At 48.1% G+C, this 19,406-nt stretch overlaps 1 protein-coding gene across 1 annotated transcript in view; it reads right to left on the bottom strand.

Annotated features, from left to right (window-relative positions):
• The window catches only part of IFT172 (intraflagellar transport 172), a 134,650-nt gene that overhangs the window by 89,327 nt on the left and 25,917 nt on the right, over positions 1-19,406 (bottom strand). The window contains 7 exon segments of the mRNA XM_037893588.2: positions 5,456-5,541; positions 11,462-11,565; positions 12,188-12,241; positions 12,971-13,132; positions 13,984-14,079; positions 15,745-15,868; positions 15,967-16,181. Coding sequence (XP_037749516.1) covers positions 5,456-5,541; positions 11,462-11,565; positions 12,188-12,241; positions 12,971-13,132; positions 13,984-14,079; positions 15,745-15,868; positions 15,967-16,181 — 841 coding nt within the window.

Genomic DNA, 19,406 nt, shown 5'->3' with positions numbered 1-19,406 from the left:
CCCGCTTCTGGCAGTTGGAGGTTTAGGGACACCCAAGGTGTGGAGTTGCGTCCCTGACCATCTTGGCTAAAGAAGAGCTCTGTGTAAACTCAAAGGTTGTCTCTTTCACCAGAAGAAGTGGATCCAACAAAAGATATAACCTCATTCACCTTGTCTATTACACGAAGGGGTGAATAACACTTCCCTATTCACTTCCTCCACACCATTCATAATTTTATAGACTTCTATCATATCCCTGCTCACGTATTTCATTTCTAAGATGAACAGTTTCAGTCTTTTTAATCTCTCCTCATATGGAAGCTGCTCCATAACCCTAATCGTTGTTGCTCTTCTCTGCACCTTTTCCAATTCTAACATATCTTTTTTTGAGATGGGGTGACCAGAACTGTACACAGTATTCAAAGTGTAGTATAGAATGGATTTATATAATGGCACTATGATATTTTCTGTTGTCTTATCTATCACTTTCCTAACAACCCCCGTTATCTTATTTGACTGCCAGTGCACACTGAGCAGATGTTTTCAGAGAACTATCCATTGATGACTCTAAAATCAATTTCTTGAGTGGTAACAGCTAATTTAGATCCCAACATTTTGTATGTATACTTGGGATTATTTTTTCCAGGATGCACTACTTTGGATTTATCAACACTGAATTTCAGCTGCAACTTTCTTACCCAGTCACCCAGTTTAGTGAGATCCCTTTGTAACTCTTCACAGTCTGCTTTGTTTACTATCTTGAGAATTTTGTATCATCTAAAAATTTTGCCACCTCACGGTTCACCCCCATTTCCAGATAATTTATGAATATGTTCAACAGCACTAGTTCCAGTACAGATCCTTGGGGGACCCTGCTATTTACCTCTCTCCACAGTGAAAACTGACAGCTTATTCCTACTTTTTGTTTCCTATCCTTTAACCAATTATGGATCCATGAAAGGACATTTCCTCTTATCCCACGCCAGCTTACTTTGCTTAGGAGCCATTGGTGAGACACCTTGTCAAGAGCTTTCTGAAAGTCCAAGTACACATCATCCAACAGATCACTCTTGGCCACATGGTTGTTGATTCCCTCAAAGAATTCCAATAGATCGGTGACGTATGATTTCCCTTGACAAAAACTACATTGATTCTTCCTCAACAAATCGTGTTCATCTACATGTCTGATAATTCTGTGTTTTACTGTAGTTCCAATCCATTTACCTGATACTGAAGTTAGGTTTACCGGCCTGTATTTGCCAGGATCGCCTCTGGAGCCTTTTTATAAAAATTGCCATGTCAATAGCTACTCTCCAGTCATCTGGTACAGAGACTGATGTAAATGATATGTTATGGTACCTCAATTAGTAACTGCAATTTCATATTTGAGTTCCTTCAGAACTCTTGAGTGAATAACATCTGGTTCTGGTGACTTGTTACTGTTTAATTTATACATTTGTTCCAAAACCTCCTTTACTGACACGACAGTCAGGGACAACTCCTCAGATCTGTTATCAAAAAAGAATGGGAATCCCCCTCACATCCTCTGCAGTGAAGACCAATGCAAAGAATTCATTTAGCTTTTCCACAATGGCCTTGTCTCCCTTGAGTGCTCCTTTAGAACCTTGATTATCCAGTGGCCCCACTAATTCTCTGGCAGCCTTCCTGCTTCTTATATACTTTAAAACATTTTTGCTGTTAGCTTGTGTGTCTTTTGCTAGCTGCTCTTCAAATTCATTTTTTGGCCTGCCAAAGGGAGCAGATGAAGGGTATGGGTGAAGGAGGCAGGGGTCCTCACCACTAGAGCACCTCCTCATGGCCAGGGGTGCTGTAGCATCTCTCCCCCAATCTGGCGTCCCTTGATGGCAGGTGCTCTAGTCCTCTGGTGGTCATGATTTAGTCTGCCCCTTCAAGGGTAACAGAAAGTCCAACAATGTCCAAGACCATTTATCAGGTCTTCAGCCCCAACTCTGTGCCTGGTGGTCCTCAGATCCTTCTCCTAGGGCTTTCAGTCATCTTTATCTCCTTCTCAGGGACTTCACATCACCTTCTCTGGTGGCTGATAATGGGAGGGTTTGGATTCCCCTCCCACTACACTGGATTCAAGCCCAGGGATCCTATAACCAGGACCAAGGACTGCTTGGTCCAACTCCTTGCTGCCGCTGGCTCTCTGAGCTTCTTCCTACTGAGCCTTTCTCAGGCCTTCTTCCCTGCAACTCTCTAGGTTCACCATTTTCTCAGGACTGGGACCCTCAGGGCCCTCCCCCGGAATCCTCTAGCAAACCCAAATCACCTGCTGCCTTCCTTGGTCTTAGTCTTTCATGCCTCTTAAATTCCCCTTGCTGTTCCTGCATTGAACAGCTCAGAGGGCCCTCTCCTTGGAAGTCTGCATCATGTCTTTTATCAGGGCTTAACACTGGAGCCAGTGGCTGCTTTGTCTCTCCCCTGGCTCTCGCCAGACTTCTCTATTCAGGGGAGGATCCCGGGTCATCTCTTCCCCATGGGCTTCCTCTTGGACCCTCCTGGTATCCTCACTCTCTCTAGTCCCAGAGAGTGACTGCAGACTCTCTGCTTCTAGTTCCCTTCTGTGGTCAATTTCCTCTGTTCACAGTCCTCTCCCAGCCCTTCCTTAGCTAGACTTATCCTCAGTTAAGCCTGACCCGCTCTCCAGTGCAGCCTCTCAGGCCACCATTATCCATTCACAGCCTGTGTGGGGCACATACCCCATCGCAGGATGAATACATTAAAAAAATTAGTTACCCACCTTTTCATAACTGTTGTTCTTCAAGATGTCTTGCTCATGTCCATTCCATTGTAGGTCTGCGCGTGCCACGTGCGCAGTTGTCGGAGACTTTGGCTTTAGCGGTATCCGTAGGGTCAGCTGTGGGGGACCCTGGAGTGCTGCGCTCATGCCGTGGTATATCTGGCGCCCTCGGCCCTACACCCTCTCAGTTCCTTCTTGCCGACAACTCCGACAGAGGGCAGGAGGGCGGGTAATGGAATGGACATAAGCAACACATCTCAAAGAACAACAGTTACGAAAGATAGGTAACTGTTTTTCCTTCGAGTGCTTGCTTGTAGATTCCATTGTAGATGACTCACGAGCAGAATCCTCGGTCGTGGGCTCGGAGGTCACAGTTTTGCAGATGGGAGCACTGCTCTGCTGAAACCAGCGTCATCTCAAGCTTGCTGGATCAGTGCCTAGTGCAAAGCAAATGTGTGATGGACGATCAGCTCGCAGCTCAACAAATTTCTTGGATCAGCACTGGGCGAGGAAGGCTGCCGAGGATGCCTGCACCCTAGTCGAGTGAGCCGTCACGGTCGCCGGTGGGGTCACCTTCGCTAGCTCATAACAGCAGTGGATACAGGCCGTGATCCAGGAGGAGATTCTCTGGGCAGACACTGGGCAACCCTTCATTCTATCCACGACAGCAACAAACAACTGTGTAGACTTGCAGAACACCTTTTTTCGGTCTATGTAGAAAGCCAGGACCCATCTGACGTCCAGGGTATACAGCCTGCATTCCTCATCGGTCATGTGAGGCTTCGGACAAGGGACCGGCAAGTATATAGAATCATAGAATCATAGAATATCAGGGTTGGAAGGGACCTCAGGAGGTCATCTAGTCCAACCCCCTGCTCAAAGCAGGACCAATCCCCAATTTTTGCCCCAGATTCCAATATGTCTTGACCAGTATGGAACTGGGAGACGACCTTGGGTAGAAAGGCCAGGTGCAGGTGCAGCTGGACCTTGTCCTTATAGAAGATCGTGAACAGCGGTTCTGATGTGAACACTCTGATCTCAGACACCCTACAGGCCGAAGTAATAGCGACTAAAAAGGAGACCTTCCAAGAGAGGAGGGAGCAGGACGCCAGGGGTTTGAAGCGGGGACCCATGAGCCGTGACAGCACAAGATTCAGGTCCCAAGGGGGAACCGGGTCCTGGACATGCGGGTAGAGGCACAGCCTGTTGATGTAATACATTGCGGCAGTATTGTCTGCCAGGACCTGACCACCTTGCCCTTCAGGTGGGGCAAAAAAGCCTGGCAGGCCAGGTGAACCACTTTGAGTTCCCTGACGTTGATATGAACGGCTAGATCGTTTTGTAGCAAGTGGCCCTGGGTGCTGAGCTCCCCCAGATGAGCTCCCTAGCCCAGGTCCGACGCGTGAGAGTAAGCGATAGAGATGGGATCACGAAGGGAACTCTTGCAGCACCGAGTCGGGATCCCGCCACCAGTCCAAAGACAGTAGGATGTGGCTCGGCATCATGACCACTCAGTCCAGGGGGTGCCTGCTGGGAATGTACACCGAGGCTAGCCACGGTTGCAGAGGCCTCAGGTGAAGCCAGGTAAAGGGTGAGGTTGGTTCTGTGCCCACTCCAGCTGGCAGAGAGGAGCTGAGGACAGGGATTTACACCCTTGGTCTATGTAGTCCAGGGTGCAGGGGAATTGTGCATCCCTGCCACCTACCACTCAGGAACGACCTGTAACTGACCACACGGCCAGCAGGGGGCTGGGGAGCAATGCCAGGAAGGCGGGAACATTATTGTTCATGATGGTGACAGACAGCAATTCTCTCTTCTTCTGCTCTTATTCACTATTTACGGCTGGTAGAGACCATTCTGAACATCGAGTCTGATCGGCAGAGCACAGGCCAGACAACCCCACCCGCGATTCCTGCACTGAACGCGTAGCTGCTGGATGAACTGCAGCATATTCCTAGAAAGACACCCAGTCCCCGTTTAGAGACTCTAAGCGCTGGGGAACCTGCTACACTGCCTGGTGAGTTGTGCCCATGGTTAATTGCCCTCACTATATAAACGTGCACCTTATTTCCGATCTTCATCTCGTTTCAACTTCCAAGCACTGAATCTCCTCCTGCATCTGTCTGCTACACTAAAGAGTCTCTCCTATGAGAAATCTCTTCCCCAGGTGAGTACTTGTAGACCATGATCAAGTCACCTCTTAACCTTCTCTGTATTAAGCTAAATAAAGAGCTTCTTTAGCCTCACTGCATGACAAGCATTGCAGACTGCAAATCATTCTTGCCCTACTCCGTTGTTCTCTGCACACTGTTCAACCTGAGCATCCAGAACTCAAGTCCTGCGATCCCGGATGAGGCAGGGTCCCATGGAAACTGCACCATGACATGGCATACCTAAGGCATCGGGGCAGAACGCGCTGAGACATCCCAACTCTGGGAGCTTCACCTGGCAGCACTAACACCCATCTCATCAGCTCGAGGGGACTGTGCACTGACAGTGCCCACAGCAACACAGTTATGATGACTGATGGCCGCACACACAGACAGGAGACATGGCCCTGCCCCAGAGACCCACCGTCCTCGCCAGACATGTAACAGACCCGAGAGCAGGGCAGCCTCCCAGTCAGACATGGGTGCAACTTGACTCTAATGATCGCCTCCCGGAAGAAGGTGAATGTAGACAGGGGCAGGGAGGACGAGGGTCACCATTCACCTGCTGCTATAGTCTTGATGTCGATAAGATATGCCAGTCTCTTGTTCTCCTCCATCCCTCTTTGCCTTCTCTCATTGATGCGAACGCTGTAATGGAGAAGAGTGAAGAATGACTGACAATGCTGTGCACTTGCCAAACCACATGGGGCATCTCCCACCCTCCCCCAGAACCACCCCTGGTGTCCCCCTCCACCCATGGAACCACACCTCCTGACCTGTGGCTCTCCATTCCCACAACCACCCCAGTCTACCCATCAGGTCCCATGGGGTACTGTACAGCCCTTAGTCCCTGCAGATTGGTGGTTCTCTACCTAGAAGGGACAGTTACTCAGGTCCCTGAAATTCTGCCTCTGAAACACCTTCTATCACAGATCTGTGGGATAAGTCCTACGCCCCATCTTAAACAGTCTTTTGGAGGAACCCCATCTGTGTGCCAGACTCCCCAGGGGGTCTCACTCTTCCTTCAGGTTAGGCTACACAGCCACACTGCTTCTGAGATTGAGCCCTGGCACTCCAGAATTCCTGCTTCACATTGGGAGCTCTGCTCAGCAGTTCAGCTGAGATAGACTCCTTGTTAGAGACTTGTTTGCTCTTCAGGGACTAATGCTCCCTAGCCAGTATTTGTGGTGACACCAAACCGGCCTTTCAAAACAGAGTAGGACTTATTAGGCAACTGGAACACAGCACTGGAAGGCCTGAGGTTAGCATTCAGAAATAAAGGTTAAAGCATCACCCATTCTGGTCAAGCCAGAGCAGCCCACCAGCCAAGCCGTAGTGGATTCCGTCTCAGGCTCGGTCCCTCTTTGGCTCCTTAGCCACTCCCAGGGAAGAGCAGCCAGCCTCCTCCAGAAGCCCACTCTTGCTGGTTATGTCTCAAAAACCTCCTTGCTCTGTGTCATTGTTTGCTAGGTGTCAATGTTCTGGTCATTGGAGCTTTCCATTGTCTCTTTTGGATTCTCCTCTCAGCAGGTTCCATCCAGTTCCACAACCACCTCATTCACTGGAGCCCAGACAACCAGGCAATATCCTCACCGCATGTCCTGTGCTACGCCCCCAGAGGAAACTTAACCCTTTTTCGTCCCCAGGGTTAATAAAGCAAAGGACAGAAAGAAGCTGAGGCACACACAGAATTCATAAAACTGTCACAGACAATTCCCATTTGATCACATTGTGTGGGCAGGGTTCTCAGTTCTTACAGCACAGGCTCAGCAACCCGTGAAGGCAGTGGAAGCAAATGGAGCAGGAGCCAGGACCCTCACATCACTACCCACTTGGGAGCATCTGCACATTAGAGACAGCTTCCGGGAGGTGCAGGGGCCAGGCTCCCAGGCTGGTATGCCACAAATTATCCTAAATAGGCTCCGAACACAACGAGAGCAAATTAATAGATTCCTAGATTCCAAGACCAACAGGGGCCATTTTGACTACCTATTCTGACCCACTGTATAACGCAGGCCAGAGAATTGCCTTGAAATAATTCCTAGAGCAGATCTTTTAGAAACACATCAAATCTTGACTCAAAAATTGTCAGTGATGGAGACTCACGACCCCTGGTAAATTGTTCCAATGGTTAATTACTGTTAAATGTACACTCAGGATTGGAAGTTGTTCTAAAAGATCTGCTCTAGGAATAGTTTTGGGGAACCTCTCTGGCCTGTGTTATACAGAAGGTCAGACGAGATGATCACAGTGGTCTCTTCTAGTCTTAGAATCTATAAATCAATGAACAATTCTACCATTTCTATCTAATAATGGACCAATACCATTGTTAGCTTTCCTTTTGTTCTTAATATACTTAAAAGACTCCTTCTTATTGTCCTTAACTCTGTTAGCCATAGATTTCTTCTTGTCTTCCTTTCTTCCTTTATCAACTTCCTAAAATTCCTAGCATCTGATTTATACTCTCAGGACCCATAACATGGGCTGTCTGAGTTTGACCTAGTGGTTGGAGCCATGGGTAACACTGGGGTCATGGTCACACCAAGAGTTAAGTCACAGTCAGAAGTTACGCCAACGGTCAAGCCAGAGTTGGAGTCAGAAGTCACACGAAGGATCAAAGCCACAGTCAACAACTGGGGCCAGGGCAAGGAAACAGAAACCACGCAGGGTAGCAGCAACCAGGAAGGAAGCAGGGATCAGGGCTTAGAGTTCTGAGTAACAACTGTTTGTCTAGTACTGAAGTTAGGCTTTCCGGCCTGGAATTGCCAGGATCACCGCTGGAACTTTTTCAAAAATTGGCATCACATTAGCTATCCACCAGTCATCTGGTACGTAGACTGATTTAAGCGATATGTTACATACTATAGTTGATCGTTCTGCAATTTCACATCTGAACTCTTGGGTGAACATCATTTGCTACTGGTGACTTATTACTACTTAATTTATCAATTTGTTCCAAAACCTTCTCAGTAAGCATTCAAGATCATTCCAAGTTCTCAGTGATTCAGAAACAGGTAATGCCATTTTTGCATAGAGTGCCATGTTCCCCTCCCTTTTGCCCACGCAATCCTTCCTAAACAGGTTATAACCATTGATTTTAACATTCCAGTTACGGGAATCATCCCTTCAAGTTTCAGTAATACCAATTCCATTCAATTTATGCTCATAAATGAGTTATTCCAATTCCCTGTTTGTCTGCTTCCTCAGGGACCCTTGGCACAGTGATGCAGCCCATACACAGAGAGCAAAAGAATAGTGCAACAGACAACCCCCAGAAAGACCAAATGCATCACTCACCAAGTCCTGCTACCTCCAAGCACAGAGGCTGCAGCTATACCCTTCAATTCTCCTGTTAGCTGCCTCTGTTCACTCAAAGGGTGCAACCCAAACCTCCTCAGGGATGGAGCGCACCAATTCAGAGCAGAGGAATCCGTCAGATGATGACCAGGGATGCCGAATTACAGAAGCATCGCAAATAGCCTTTAGTCCCCTAAGGAACATCCATAATTGATAAGTGTACCAAAATGGCCAAAACCCTTGCAACCACCTCACAGACTCAGGACACTGCCAAGTGTTTGCTGCAATCTAGTCCGGAAAGTCAGCATCCTGCCTCTGACAGCATGGCCAGCACTTTGGGCTAGGCTGCACTGCCACAACAGCCCAGAGGGGAGCATAAGCACAAGGATTAGGCCTGACTACGCCATTCTTGGTGCTCGGTTGACTCAGATGCCACAGGTGGAGAAGCAAGGATGAGGCATTAGCCATTTTCTGGCTTGTTGAAGCAGCTGGAAAGGGTGAGTGACCAGAAGCTACCTCAAGACTGGGCTGGCAAACACAGAGATGGGAGAGTGAGCATCCCAGCTCCTCACAGAGAAACGAACAAGCATTAATAACATAAAAATGGCCACACTGGATCAGACCAAAGGTCCATCTAGCCCAGTATCCTGTCTTCCAACAGTGGCCAATGCCGGGTGCCCCAGAGGAAATGAACAGAACAGGGAATCATCAAGAGATCCACCTCCTGTTGCCCATTCCCAGCTTCTGGCAAACAGAGGCATCAGCCCTGCCCATCCTGGCTAATAGCCATTGATGGACCTATCCTCCATAAGAACATAAGAAAGGACATATTGGGTCAGACCAAAGGTCCATCCAGACCAGTATCCTGTCTACCAACAGTGGCCAATGCCAGGTGCCCCAGAGGGAGTGAACCTAATCAGTAATGGTCTAGTGATTTCTCTCCCACCATCCATCTCCACCCTCTGACAAACAGAGGCTAGGGACACCATTCCTTACCCATCCTGGCTAATAGCCAATAATGGACTTAGCCTCCACGAATTTATCCAGTTCTCTTTTAAACCCTGTTATAGTCCTCGTCTTCACAACCTCCTCAGGCAAGGAGTTCCACAGGCTGACTGTGCTCTGAGTAAAGAAGAACTTCCTTTTATTTGTTTTAAACCTGCTACCCATTAATTTCATTTGGTGGCCCCTAGTTCTTATATTATGGGAACAAGTAAATAACTTTTCCTTTTTCACTTTCTCCACACCACTCATGATTTTACAGACCTCTATCCTACCCCCCCTTAGTCTCCTCTTTTCCAAGATGAAAAGTCCTAGCCTATTTAATCTCTCCTCATATGGGACCCGTTCCAAACCCCTAATCATTTTAGTTGCCCTTTTCTGAACCTTTTCTAATGCCAGTCTATCTTTTTTGAGATGAGGGGACCACATCTGTATGCAGTATTCAAGATGTGGGCATACCATGGATTTATATAAGGACAATAAGATATTCTCCATCTTATTCTCTATCCCTTTTTTAATGATTCCTAACATCCCGTTTGCTTTTTTGACTGCCGCTGCACACTGCGTGGATGTCTTCAGAGAACTATCCACGATGACTCCAAGACCTTTCTCCTGATTAGTTGTAGCTAAATTAGCCCCCATCATATTGTGTGTATAGTTGGGGTTATTTTTTCCAATGTGCATTACTTTACATTTAGCCACATTAAATTTCATTTCCCATTTTGTTGCCCAATCACTTAGTTTTGTGAGATCTTTTTGAAGTTCTTCACAGTCTGCTTTGGTCTTAACTATCTTGAGCAGTTGAGTATCATCTGCAAACTTTGCCATCTCACTGTTTACCCCTTTCTCCAGATCATTTATGAATAAATTGAATAGGATTGGTCCTAGGACTGACCCTTGGGGAACACCACTAATTACCCCTCTCCATTCTGAAAATTTACCATTTATTCCTACCCTTTGTTCCCTGTCTTTTATCCAGTTCTCAATCCATGAAAGGATCTTCCCTCTTATCCCATGACAACTTAATTTACATAAGAGCCTTGAACATGAACATATCCATGAACATATCTAGTTCTTTTTTGAACCCTGTTATAGTTAAATTAACTGTTACCACTCAAGAGAGAGAGGCCTTCAGTTGCAAAGGAGAGAGAAGTGAAGAACAGATTTTTTTAGGAATAGAGCAAGACTTGTGGCATTGAGACCTTCCATTTAGTGCCAGTCAGACCAGCTGGCCTCAGGTGTGGGTTAGGGGTCCCTCTTCAGAAAGAGGAACATCAGAGCCATGCACAAAAATGCATGTGACAAATGTACTTCTGTCTTCCTATAACAATTGTGCACCCGCTAGCCATAACATTGTCCACGGGACGCAGATTTACTGAGGGTGTCTACACTATGGAGACTATGCCAGCATAGCCCTGCAGTGTAGACATAGACTACACAGACAAAAGGGGTTTCTCCATAGGTACAGAAATACCACCTCCCCAAACAATGGTAGGTACGTCGACAGAAGCATTCTTCTGTTGACGCACATGCATGTCCCCTGTGACGTAAGTCGGCACAGCGACATCAGCCAGAGATGTAAGGTTTTTCACATCTGACAAATGTAGCCACCTCAACCTAGCTTTTAAGTGCAGGCTAAGCCTCAGAAACCATTCACGAGCAACATGGCGCTCCTTGTGTCTCAGGGCTAGGACCCATGCCTGGGAACAATTTAGGATGTGATGGCCCGGGCTCACTCCCAAGTTCCCAGGTCACATTGTGTCTCAGGGCTAGGACCCATGCATGGGGACTATTTAGGATGTGATGGCCCGGGCTCAGTTCCAAGTCACATTGTGTCTCAGGGCTAGGACTCATGCATGGGGACAATTTAGGATGCGATGGCCCGGGCTCAGTCCCAGTTTCCCAGGTATCCTTGTGTCTCAGGGCTAGGACCCATGCATGGGGACAATTTAGGATGTGATGGCCCGGCTCACTCCCAGGTTCCCAGGTCACATTGTGTCTCAAGGCTAGGACCCATGCATGGGGACAATTTAGGATGTGATGGCCCGGCCTCACTCCCAGGTCACATTGTGTCTCAGGGCTAGGACCCATGCTTGGGGACAATTTAGGATGTGATGGCCCAGGCTCAGTCCCAGGTTCCCAGGTCACATTGTGTCTCAGGTCTAGAACCCATGCATGGGGACCATTTAGGATGTGATGGCCCCCGATCAGTCCCATGCAGTCTCAAGGCAGTACCTGTGGTGGGGATAAGGAGGAGTGCGACACTTACCTGATGAGATGAGGGTTCATAAACTCAGTGCGGACAGATCCCAGAATTTCATTGCTTCCATATTCCACTAAAGTCAGCTCTCCAGCATTGAAGATCATGCAGACCTGTAGGGTGACAGAAGACAGGACTCCTACAGCAGGCAGTGTGAGAGGAAGGGCTCAATGGAGGAGCACAGGTACTAGCTGGGTTTGTGGAAGGGATGCCCTGCACCCTGACCTGGATTCACCCTCTAGGGTCAGGAGGAGAGCTGAGTCTCTGGAGCTCATTCCATCCTTGGTCTCCCTGCTGTGTCTGCCACTAATCAGTACCAATGGGCTGAGTTTCTTGTCCTGTAGGAGCCACGCTGTAGGCTAGTAAGCCGACTCCTCCAAGCCTCTCAGCCGTGCCAGGTGGAGTAGGATTCCCCCCAGTGAGTCATATGTCTGCTCTCTGTATGTCTAATTTCCCCTCAGCGTCTTCCTCCTCTGCCCTACCCCTCTGCTGCCTGGGCAGTGTTTCCACCCCTCCGTTGTGGAAACACTGTTCATGCAAGCTCTCATACCAAAGGTTTGTTCTGCTCTCTGAAACATGGGCAGGGTAGGGAGCAGACCACAGGCTGCAGGAGTTGGGTGGACAGCATGAGGCATGGCAAAGAAATGGGCCACCCCAGGGGACGACTTCATGTTTGCAGTTTGTGAATAGTGTATTCAGCCAGGAGAGGGAAGAGTTTCACCCAATCCAACTCACATTCTCGTTGTCAAAAAAAAATTTCTCGTTCCCTCCGGATCCTTGCCAGGCCACCTGCAACACAAGGGTGTGGAGTGAATGAGCGCTGCCCTGGTGGTCCCTTGGCTGCTGTCACTGCACTGCTGTCAAGCTGCAGGCACCATGGGATCTGGGGTCAGCGAGATGGGATTCCAGCTAGCGATCAAAGCAGCAGAAGCATTTCAGCTCTTACTTCATCTCGATTGTTACATCTTGTTGGGTTCTGAAATTTCACTGCTATTTGGCTCTGTGGAACTAACCTCCTCCCACTCTCTGCAGCAGCACAGACAAGCCTGGTGCCTTCCCTGCAAACAGCCTGACTAGGCACAGTGAGGGATGCTGCACAAGAGTTCACCTTCCAGCGCTTCAGGTGCCTGCACGGCCAGCGAGCAGTTTGCACTGCCATTCCTCCTACTTTTCCAGGTAATAAGACCCCCACACCCATCGCTGGCTCCCCACTGAGCTGGCGTCAAATTCGAGCTCCCTGCCTTTGCTCCCAGGGCCCCAGCCTGCACCATGGACCTGGACTCCTTTCACATTCCCTCCACCGACGACACAGCCTGTCTATCCCTTCATCTCCTTCTCTCACAGGCCTGCTCAAATAAATTTGTTAGTCTGTAAGATGCTACCTTTTCTTTTTGCGGATACAGACTTATTAAAACCACTAGTTGTTTTTAACCAACACACTATTCAGATGCCAGTGAGTCTGCCTGGGAATCCAGAGACACCAGGTCAACCACAAGGTTCTGCAGCGACTTCCAGTACCTCACTGAGCTTGTTGGAGTTCAAATCCCCCAGCAGCAGTGTATCTGAGGTATGGGCCACAAGGTACCTCTCCTTCCCCAAAATCTTCACCTCATCAATCTCATAGCCATAGTGGGATTTCAGCACCACTCTGGTTCCTGTGGAGAGGTTCTTCACAATGACCTGGAGAGAGCAGGGCAAGAGGTAAGGAAGCTGGCTGGCCCCTACAGGAGCACAACACAAGAGCCCTAAGGAAGGTTCTTGTTTATCTGTCTAGGTAGTTCTGTGCCCCAGCCCCTCACAAAAACAGCAACCCTCCAGGAAAGGGAGCATTCCCCTCACCCCCCCACATTGTACCCCTGGGGAGCTATGGCACAAGGAGACTGAGTGATTTGTTCATGGGCACACAATGAGTCTATGTTAGAGCCAGGAACTGATGCCAGGTCTGTCACTCCAGCTGCCCTCCACCACTCACCCACACTGAATCTTGTTCCTAATATATGCAAAAATATACACACTTCCCAGCAAACTGGTGGAGATGGATCCCTTAGCTAGCAATGGGATTTTACCCTCGCCTGGTAATGCACTGTGTTGACTTCTGTGTATATTTTCCAAATTTTAGGGGCCAAAGTTTGGCTAGGGGTGGGCAGGAGGGCAAGGGCAGAGGCTGGATTCAGTTTCTAGACTTTTAAACGTTTGGGTGTTTTAGAAGGCACAGGGCTTTCCAAGCCAGTGGAATTGTTTAAGCACTTTGCTGAATTCCAGTGGTACCCTTAACTCTTTTGAACAGAATTTTTTAAACAAAGCCAATGTTTTATTGGGGCTGGGTGTAAGCAGGAGCCCAGCTGTGAGAGCTTATGAAACCCATCACAGCAGACTGCAGGGAGGGTCTGGGGACCGGGAGCGGGCTGTGGAGGCAGACCTGGGCGAGACAGGAGGGTAGCAGACAGTACTGAGGACTAAGTGTGCTAGGTGACTGATTATCACAGCTTCACTCACAGACACCTGCTTCACACAGGTGACGAACTGCTTACCTGGCTCGGCCCCACATATGTCATTTCAAATTTATTCTTGTAAATGCTCCTGCGAAGGCAGCAGTCAAACTGCTCCACCCCTCCACAAAGGGTGCCCTGGGGAGCAAACACAAGGCAGGTAGAGTGCAGCAAGTGAAGGTCCTTAGATACTGTAATCAAGTCACTCTTCAGTCTTCTTTTCGATAAACTAAACAGATGAAGCTCTCTCACTGTAAGACGTTTGCTCCAGCCCTTGAATAATCTTTGTGGCTCTTTTCTGCACCCTCTCCAATTTTTCAACATCCTTCTGAAAAAGTGGACATCAGAACTGCACAAGTATTCCAGTACTAAGCTCACCAATGCTGTATACGCAGGTAAAATCTCCTCCTGACTCCTACTCACTACTCCCCTGCTTATCTATCCAAGGATCACATTCGCGTTTTTCACTAGCGTGTTGCTCTGGGTGCTCATGTTCAACTGTCTATCCAAGATGATCTCTAGATCCCTTTCAGAGTCACTGCTTTCCAGGACAGAGTCTCTATTCTATAGGTATGGCCTACATTCCTTCTTCCTAGATGTCTGACCTTCTATTTGGCTGCATTAAAAACACATTTTGTTTGAATGGGCCCAGCTTACCAGCTAACCAAGACTGCTCTGTATGACTGCCCTGTCCTCATAGTTATTTACCATTCCACCAATCTTTGTGTCACAACAAATCTGATCAGCAGTGATTTTATATTTACTTTTGGATCATTGAAGAAAATGTAGAATAGTGTCAGGCCTAGTATGATCCCTGTGGAATCCCGCTAGAAACACCGCCATTGAATGATGGATTCCCCATTAACAACTACTTTGTGAGGTCTCAGAGTAACAGCCGTGTTAGTCTGTATTCGCAAAAAGAAAAGGAGTACTTGTGGCACCTTAGAGACTAACCAATTTATTTGAGCATGAGCTTTCGTGAGCTACAGCTCTCTTCATCGGATGCATCCGATGAAGTGAGCTGTAGCTCACGAAAGCTCATGCTCAAATAAATTGGTTAGTCTCTAAGGTGCCACAAGTACTCCTTTTCTTTTTGTGAGGTCTGTCAGCCAGTTCTTAATCCATTAACATGTACTCATTTTTTAAATCAGAATATCATGCGGTACTAAGCCAAATGCCTTTCCACAGTCTCAGTAATTACATAGTCTCAGTTACCCTCATCAACCAAACGTCTAATCTTATCAAAGAATGAAACCAGGTTCGTTTTAAAGATGAAGGTCTTAAATGTGTAAGGGGAAGCAAGGAACAGCCTTGTAGGGCACATCTTTTGCCCAGGGACTTTCAGCCTGGGATAATTTTGAGCAGAATCCCTAAGGCAGAGACAGGGGCACTCTCTGGTCCCTGGAATACAAGGGGTTAATGCCAGCTCAGCTCCTCCCCACCCCCACCAGGTGCTATGGGGAGACAGAGGGCAGACTGCATTTGGGAAGGCCAGGCGGAGGAAGGGATCTTGCTGCGGCCGCTGAACCATCACTTGTGCCATTTCTCAAACTCCTACGACTCAAATCAAATACCAGATTGCAGCAACTTCTTTCCCACCCTAAATCCCAGCCCACCCCTCCTCCTTGTGTTTCTAGGTGCCATCCCTCCCCCTTGGTCTCTGGCTGGCCCTCCCAGTGCCATGTCTCGCTGACTGCAGGGACACAGATCAGATTCCACCATGCAGCAGGCAGGACTGCCACTCCAGCACACCGCAGGGTGGCTCTGGAGGATGGCTTGAGGCTATGATTTCATGGTACGCACCGCACAGAGCCGTGAGCCATCCCTCTTCCATGCTAAGGCTGTGATAGTGTAAAGGTGTGCGATTTCTTTGGGTTTGGCTTCCTCCCAGGCACTCCTGCGGGGGCTCCAGTTCAACACCCTCAGCCTGTGGGAAGAGATGAGGAAGCAGTGACCTTGAAAAACTCCAAGTGGCAGGCGAGGAAGGCTGTTCTAACGGAAAGGCCCAGCCATTAGGCACCATACCTGTTGTAGCTGCCAATGACAACTGACTGGCCCCCGGGGCTAGTGGCTGCTGTGGTGAACTCCTTCTCCAAGGGGTCCCGGCTATAATCAAAGGTTTGAATTATGTGGCCTTCCTTTCCATAAGCTATAATCTTCTTATCACAGCCTGCAGCCACGACACTGCTGGAAGCCCAGGTGAGGGCATACGGAGGGCAGGGGTGCGTCACCAATTTACCCTACAATAAACAAGACAGAAAGTCCTGAACAGAGCAGCAGCACCAGCAGCAGACTGAGCAGACCAGGTACAAAGCCCCCTGCGAGCCATCAGCTGCTTGTTTAAAAAGTATGTTTCTAGAAGGTTTCTAGGGTTGATTGCCAAAGTTGCCACAGAAACAGCCTGAAACCAGAGCTTTGAGAGGAATGAGCTGCCCCGTCACCTTAATGGGTGTTAACTCTGCACTCTACTGTTGACAATTTAAATGTCAACATTGTTAATTAGAGCGTTGCACACTTCATAGCTTCTACCAAAAGACAGACAGAAAAACAAACAATTAAGCGATCAAGTTGACCTCACTTTGCTAGGCCAAATATTTCACTGCTGATCATTGCAGCAAAAACATCCTGATTGCATGGATATAGCATTTCAGGACACAGGGCTGGATCTGGGGTGGGGCACAAAGGGGAGCCTGGTTGCTCTTCTTAAGTTGCTGGGACCAGGAACTATTACTACTAATAGTAATGGAGTTTAAGCCCCCTAAAATCTTCTGTCACTCCTGCTGCTGTCCACAGGGGCAGGGAAAGAAAAGATGCACCCCACACCCAGATGCCAAAACCCACCATTATTTACCATCGTGACTATGGTTTTCCAGGGACACAGGAACTGCCAGACTGGACCAGAACCAGGGCTCATCTAGTCCAGGAGAGGTAAAAGAACCCCACAGTAGCAGATGTAGAACAATCTGTCCCCCACATTAGGTCTCTCTGGGTACGTCTACACTGCAGTTGGGAGTGTAATTTTCAGCCTGGGCAGAGTTACTAGTTTGATCGAGCTAGCAACTAAAAACAGCAGCGTAGCTGTCAAGATTCCTTCCCCACTCTGAACTCTAGGGTACAGATGTGGGGACCTGCATGAAAGACCCCCTAAGCTTATTCTTACCAGCTTAGGTTAAAAACTTCCCCAAGGTACAAACTTTGCCTTGTCCTTGAACTCTATGCTGCCACCACCAAGCATTTTAAACAAAGAACAGGGAAAGAGACCACTTGGAGAAGTCTTTCCCCAAAATATCCCCCCAAGCCCTACACCCCCTTTCCTGGGGAAGGCTTGATAAGAATCCTCACCAATTTGTACAGGTGAACACAGACCCAAACCCTTAGATCTTAAGAATAATGAAAAATCAATCAGGTTCTTAAAAGAAGAGTTTTAATTAAAGAAAAGGTAAAAGAATCACCTCTGTAAAATCAGGATGGTAAATACCTTACAGGGTAATCAGACTCAAAACACAGAGAATCCCTGTAGGCAAAACCTTAAGTTACAAAAAGACACAAAAACAGGAATATGCATTCCATCCAGCACAGCTTATTTTACCAGCCATTAAACAAAAGGAAATCTAACGCATGTTCTAGCTAGATTACTTACTAACTTAACAGGAGTTGGAAGGCTGCATTCCTGATCTGTTCCCGGCAAAAGCATCACACAGACAGATCCTTCATGTCCCCCACTGTCCCCCTCCAGATTTGAAAGTATCTTGTCCCCTCATTGGTCATTTTGTGTCAGGTGCCAGCGAGGTTACCTTAGCTTCTTAACCCTTCACAGGTGAAAGGGTTTTGCCTCTGGCCAGGAGGGATTTTATAGCACTGTATACAGAAAGGTGGTACCCTTCCCTTTATATTTATGACAGTAGCCATGACTACACGGGCAGTGGCATGGGCTAGACACTCAAGTATGTACCTAGGGGTTTGGGCAGAACGGTACTCATGCAGCTAGCTTTTGCCTCCACACATGTAGCCATGGCTACACTGCTATTTTTAGCACACTAGTTCGGTCAAAGTGAGCAAGGGTATGTCTACCTGAGCCAAAAATTACACTCCGGGCTGCACTGCAGACATACCCACGTAGTTAGAGCCTTAAGCCCTGAAAGAGGTTTAACATACCTGCCAGAATTTGGTTAGCATTCATTATGACAGCTCTGCATAGTCTCACTAGCCATATAAACATCCACCCCCTTTTTGAATCTTGTTAAGTTCTTGGTCTCAAAAAACTTCCTGTGAGTTCCACAATCTAATTACATGTTGTGTGAAAAAGTATTTTCCTTTATCCATTCTGAATTCCCACCTTTCACTTTCATTCAGCGTCCCCTAGTTCTTGCATACAGTGTTGCCCCTGCACAGATACACTCATGGGATGCACCTCCTGGGAAGCAGTGCCTGTTGGGGCTGCACAACCAATCTCATGTGGCAACAGATATTCGAAACTGAGGCTGTAAGAGGATCAGCTGCCTCAATTCCTCTTGCTAAAGCCAAGTGCTTCATGAGAGCAGCCCTCCAAAGAAGAGGGGAAGGCAGCGGGAGGGGAGTAGCATGAATATTACTCTTGGGGGAATTTTGTGATATTGCGTGCTTGCATAATTAATGAGCCCTGCAGATTTCTAATTTTTTGCGCAGAAAAAAGCTTCCGCTGACGAGTTGCTGCGATTCTGCCTTTTGCCCACAAGAGGGCGCTGTGGCACAAGAACAGCAGCAGCTCCCAGCAGAAAATAACTTCTGCAGTGCTGCCTTTTGCCCACCAGAGGGCGCTGTGGTGATAAAACAAAGCTGCAGCTCAAGGCCAGCAAGGGAAGAGAGAGAGCTGCCTTCTTTGCAGAGCTTGTTAGACCTGGTCAGAAGATAGAGGCTATGGGGAGACAGAAAGCGTGGGGTGCTGGAGGGGTCAGACAGGGGCTCGTAAGGGCTAGTGGGGGAAGACAGACTGGGACAGGGGCTGAATGGGAGTGGAAAAGTGGCACAGGGTCACAAGGGGGAGGGAGGGGCAGAACTACACAGGGACAGGGGCGTGGTTGGGTGGGGGCACAGAGACACATGGAGATGGGGGAAGATGTGCCTGACTGAATGGGAGAGGCTAGGGGTCAGCCAGGGTCTGCATGGGGGAAGCTCCCTAACAATCCCTGTTCCATACTTTTCCCACCCATACCCAACAACCCTCCAAGTTCACACCCGAGCTCCTTCCCAGCAATTTACTTCCCTGTCCCTCAGCTACCCCTGACTCCCCCAGCCTTTGCATTGCTTCTGAGGGGTGTGGGAAATACAGTTCTGTATTGCAGTTTACATGAATTACTCAGAATTCTGTATTAATATGCCTAGTAAGGAATCTATTTGTCAAAAAACATTTCCTGAATCTTTTTTGTTGTCTGTATTGTTACAGACATACTTGCTGACGGGTATTTTGAAATAAATGATCAAAAATA

This window comes from Chelonia mydas, chromosome 3 (assembly GCF_015237465.2).
Source record: "Chelonia mydas isolate rCheMyd1 chromosome 3, rCheMyd1.pri.v2, whole genome shotgun sequence".
Taxonomy (NCBI): domain Eukaryota; kingdom Metazoa; phylum Chordata; order Testudines; family Cheloniidae; genus Chelonia; species Chelonia mydas.
Note: the sequence above shows the minus strand (reverse complement) of the source record. Positions and strands in the feature narration are given on the sequence as shown.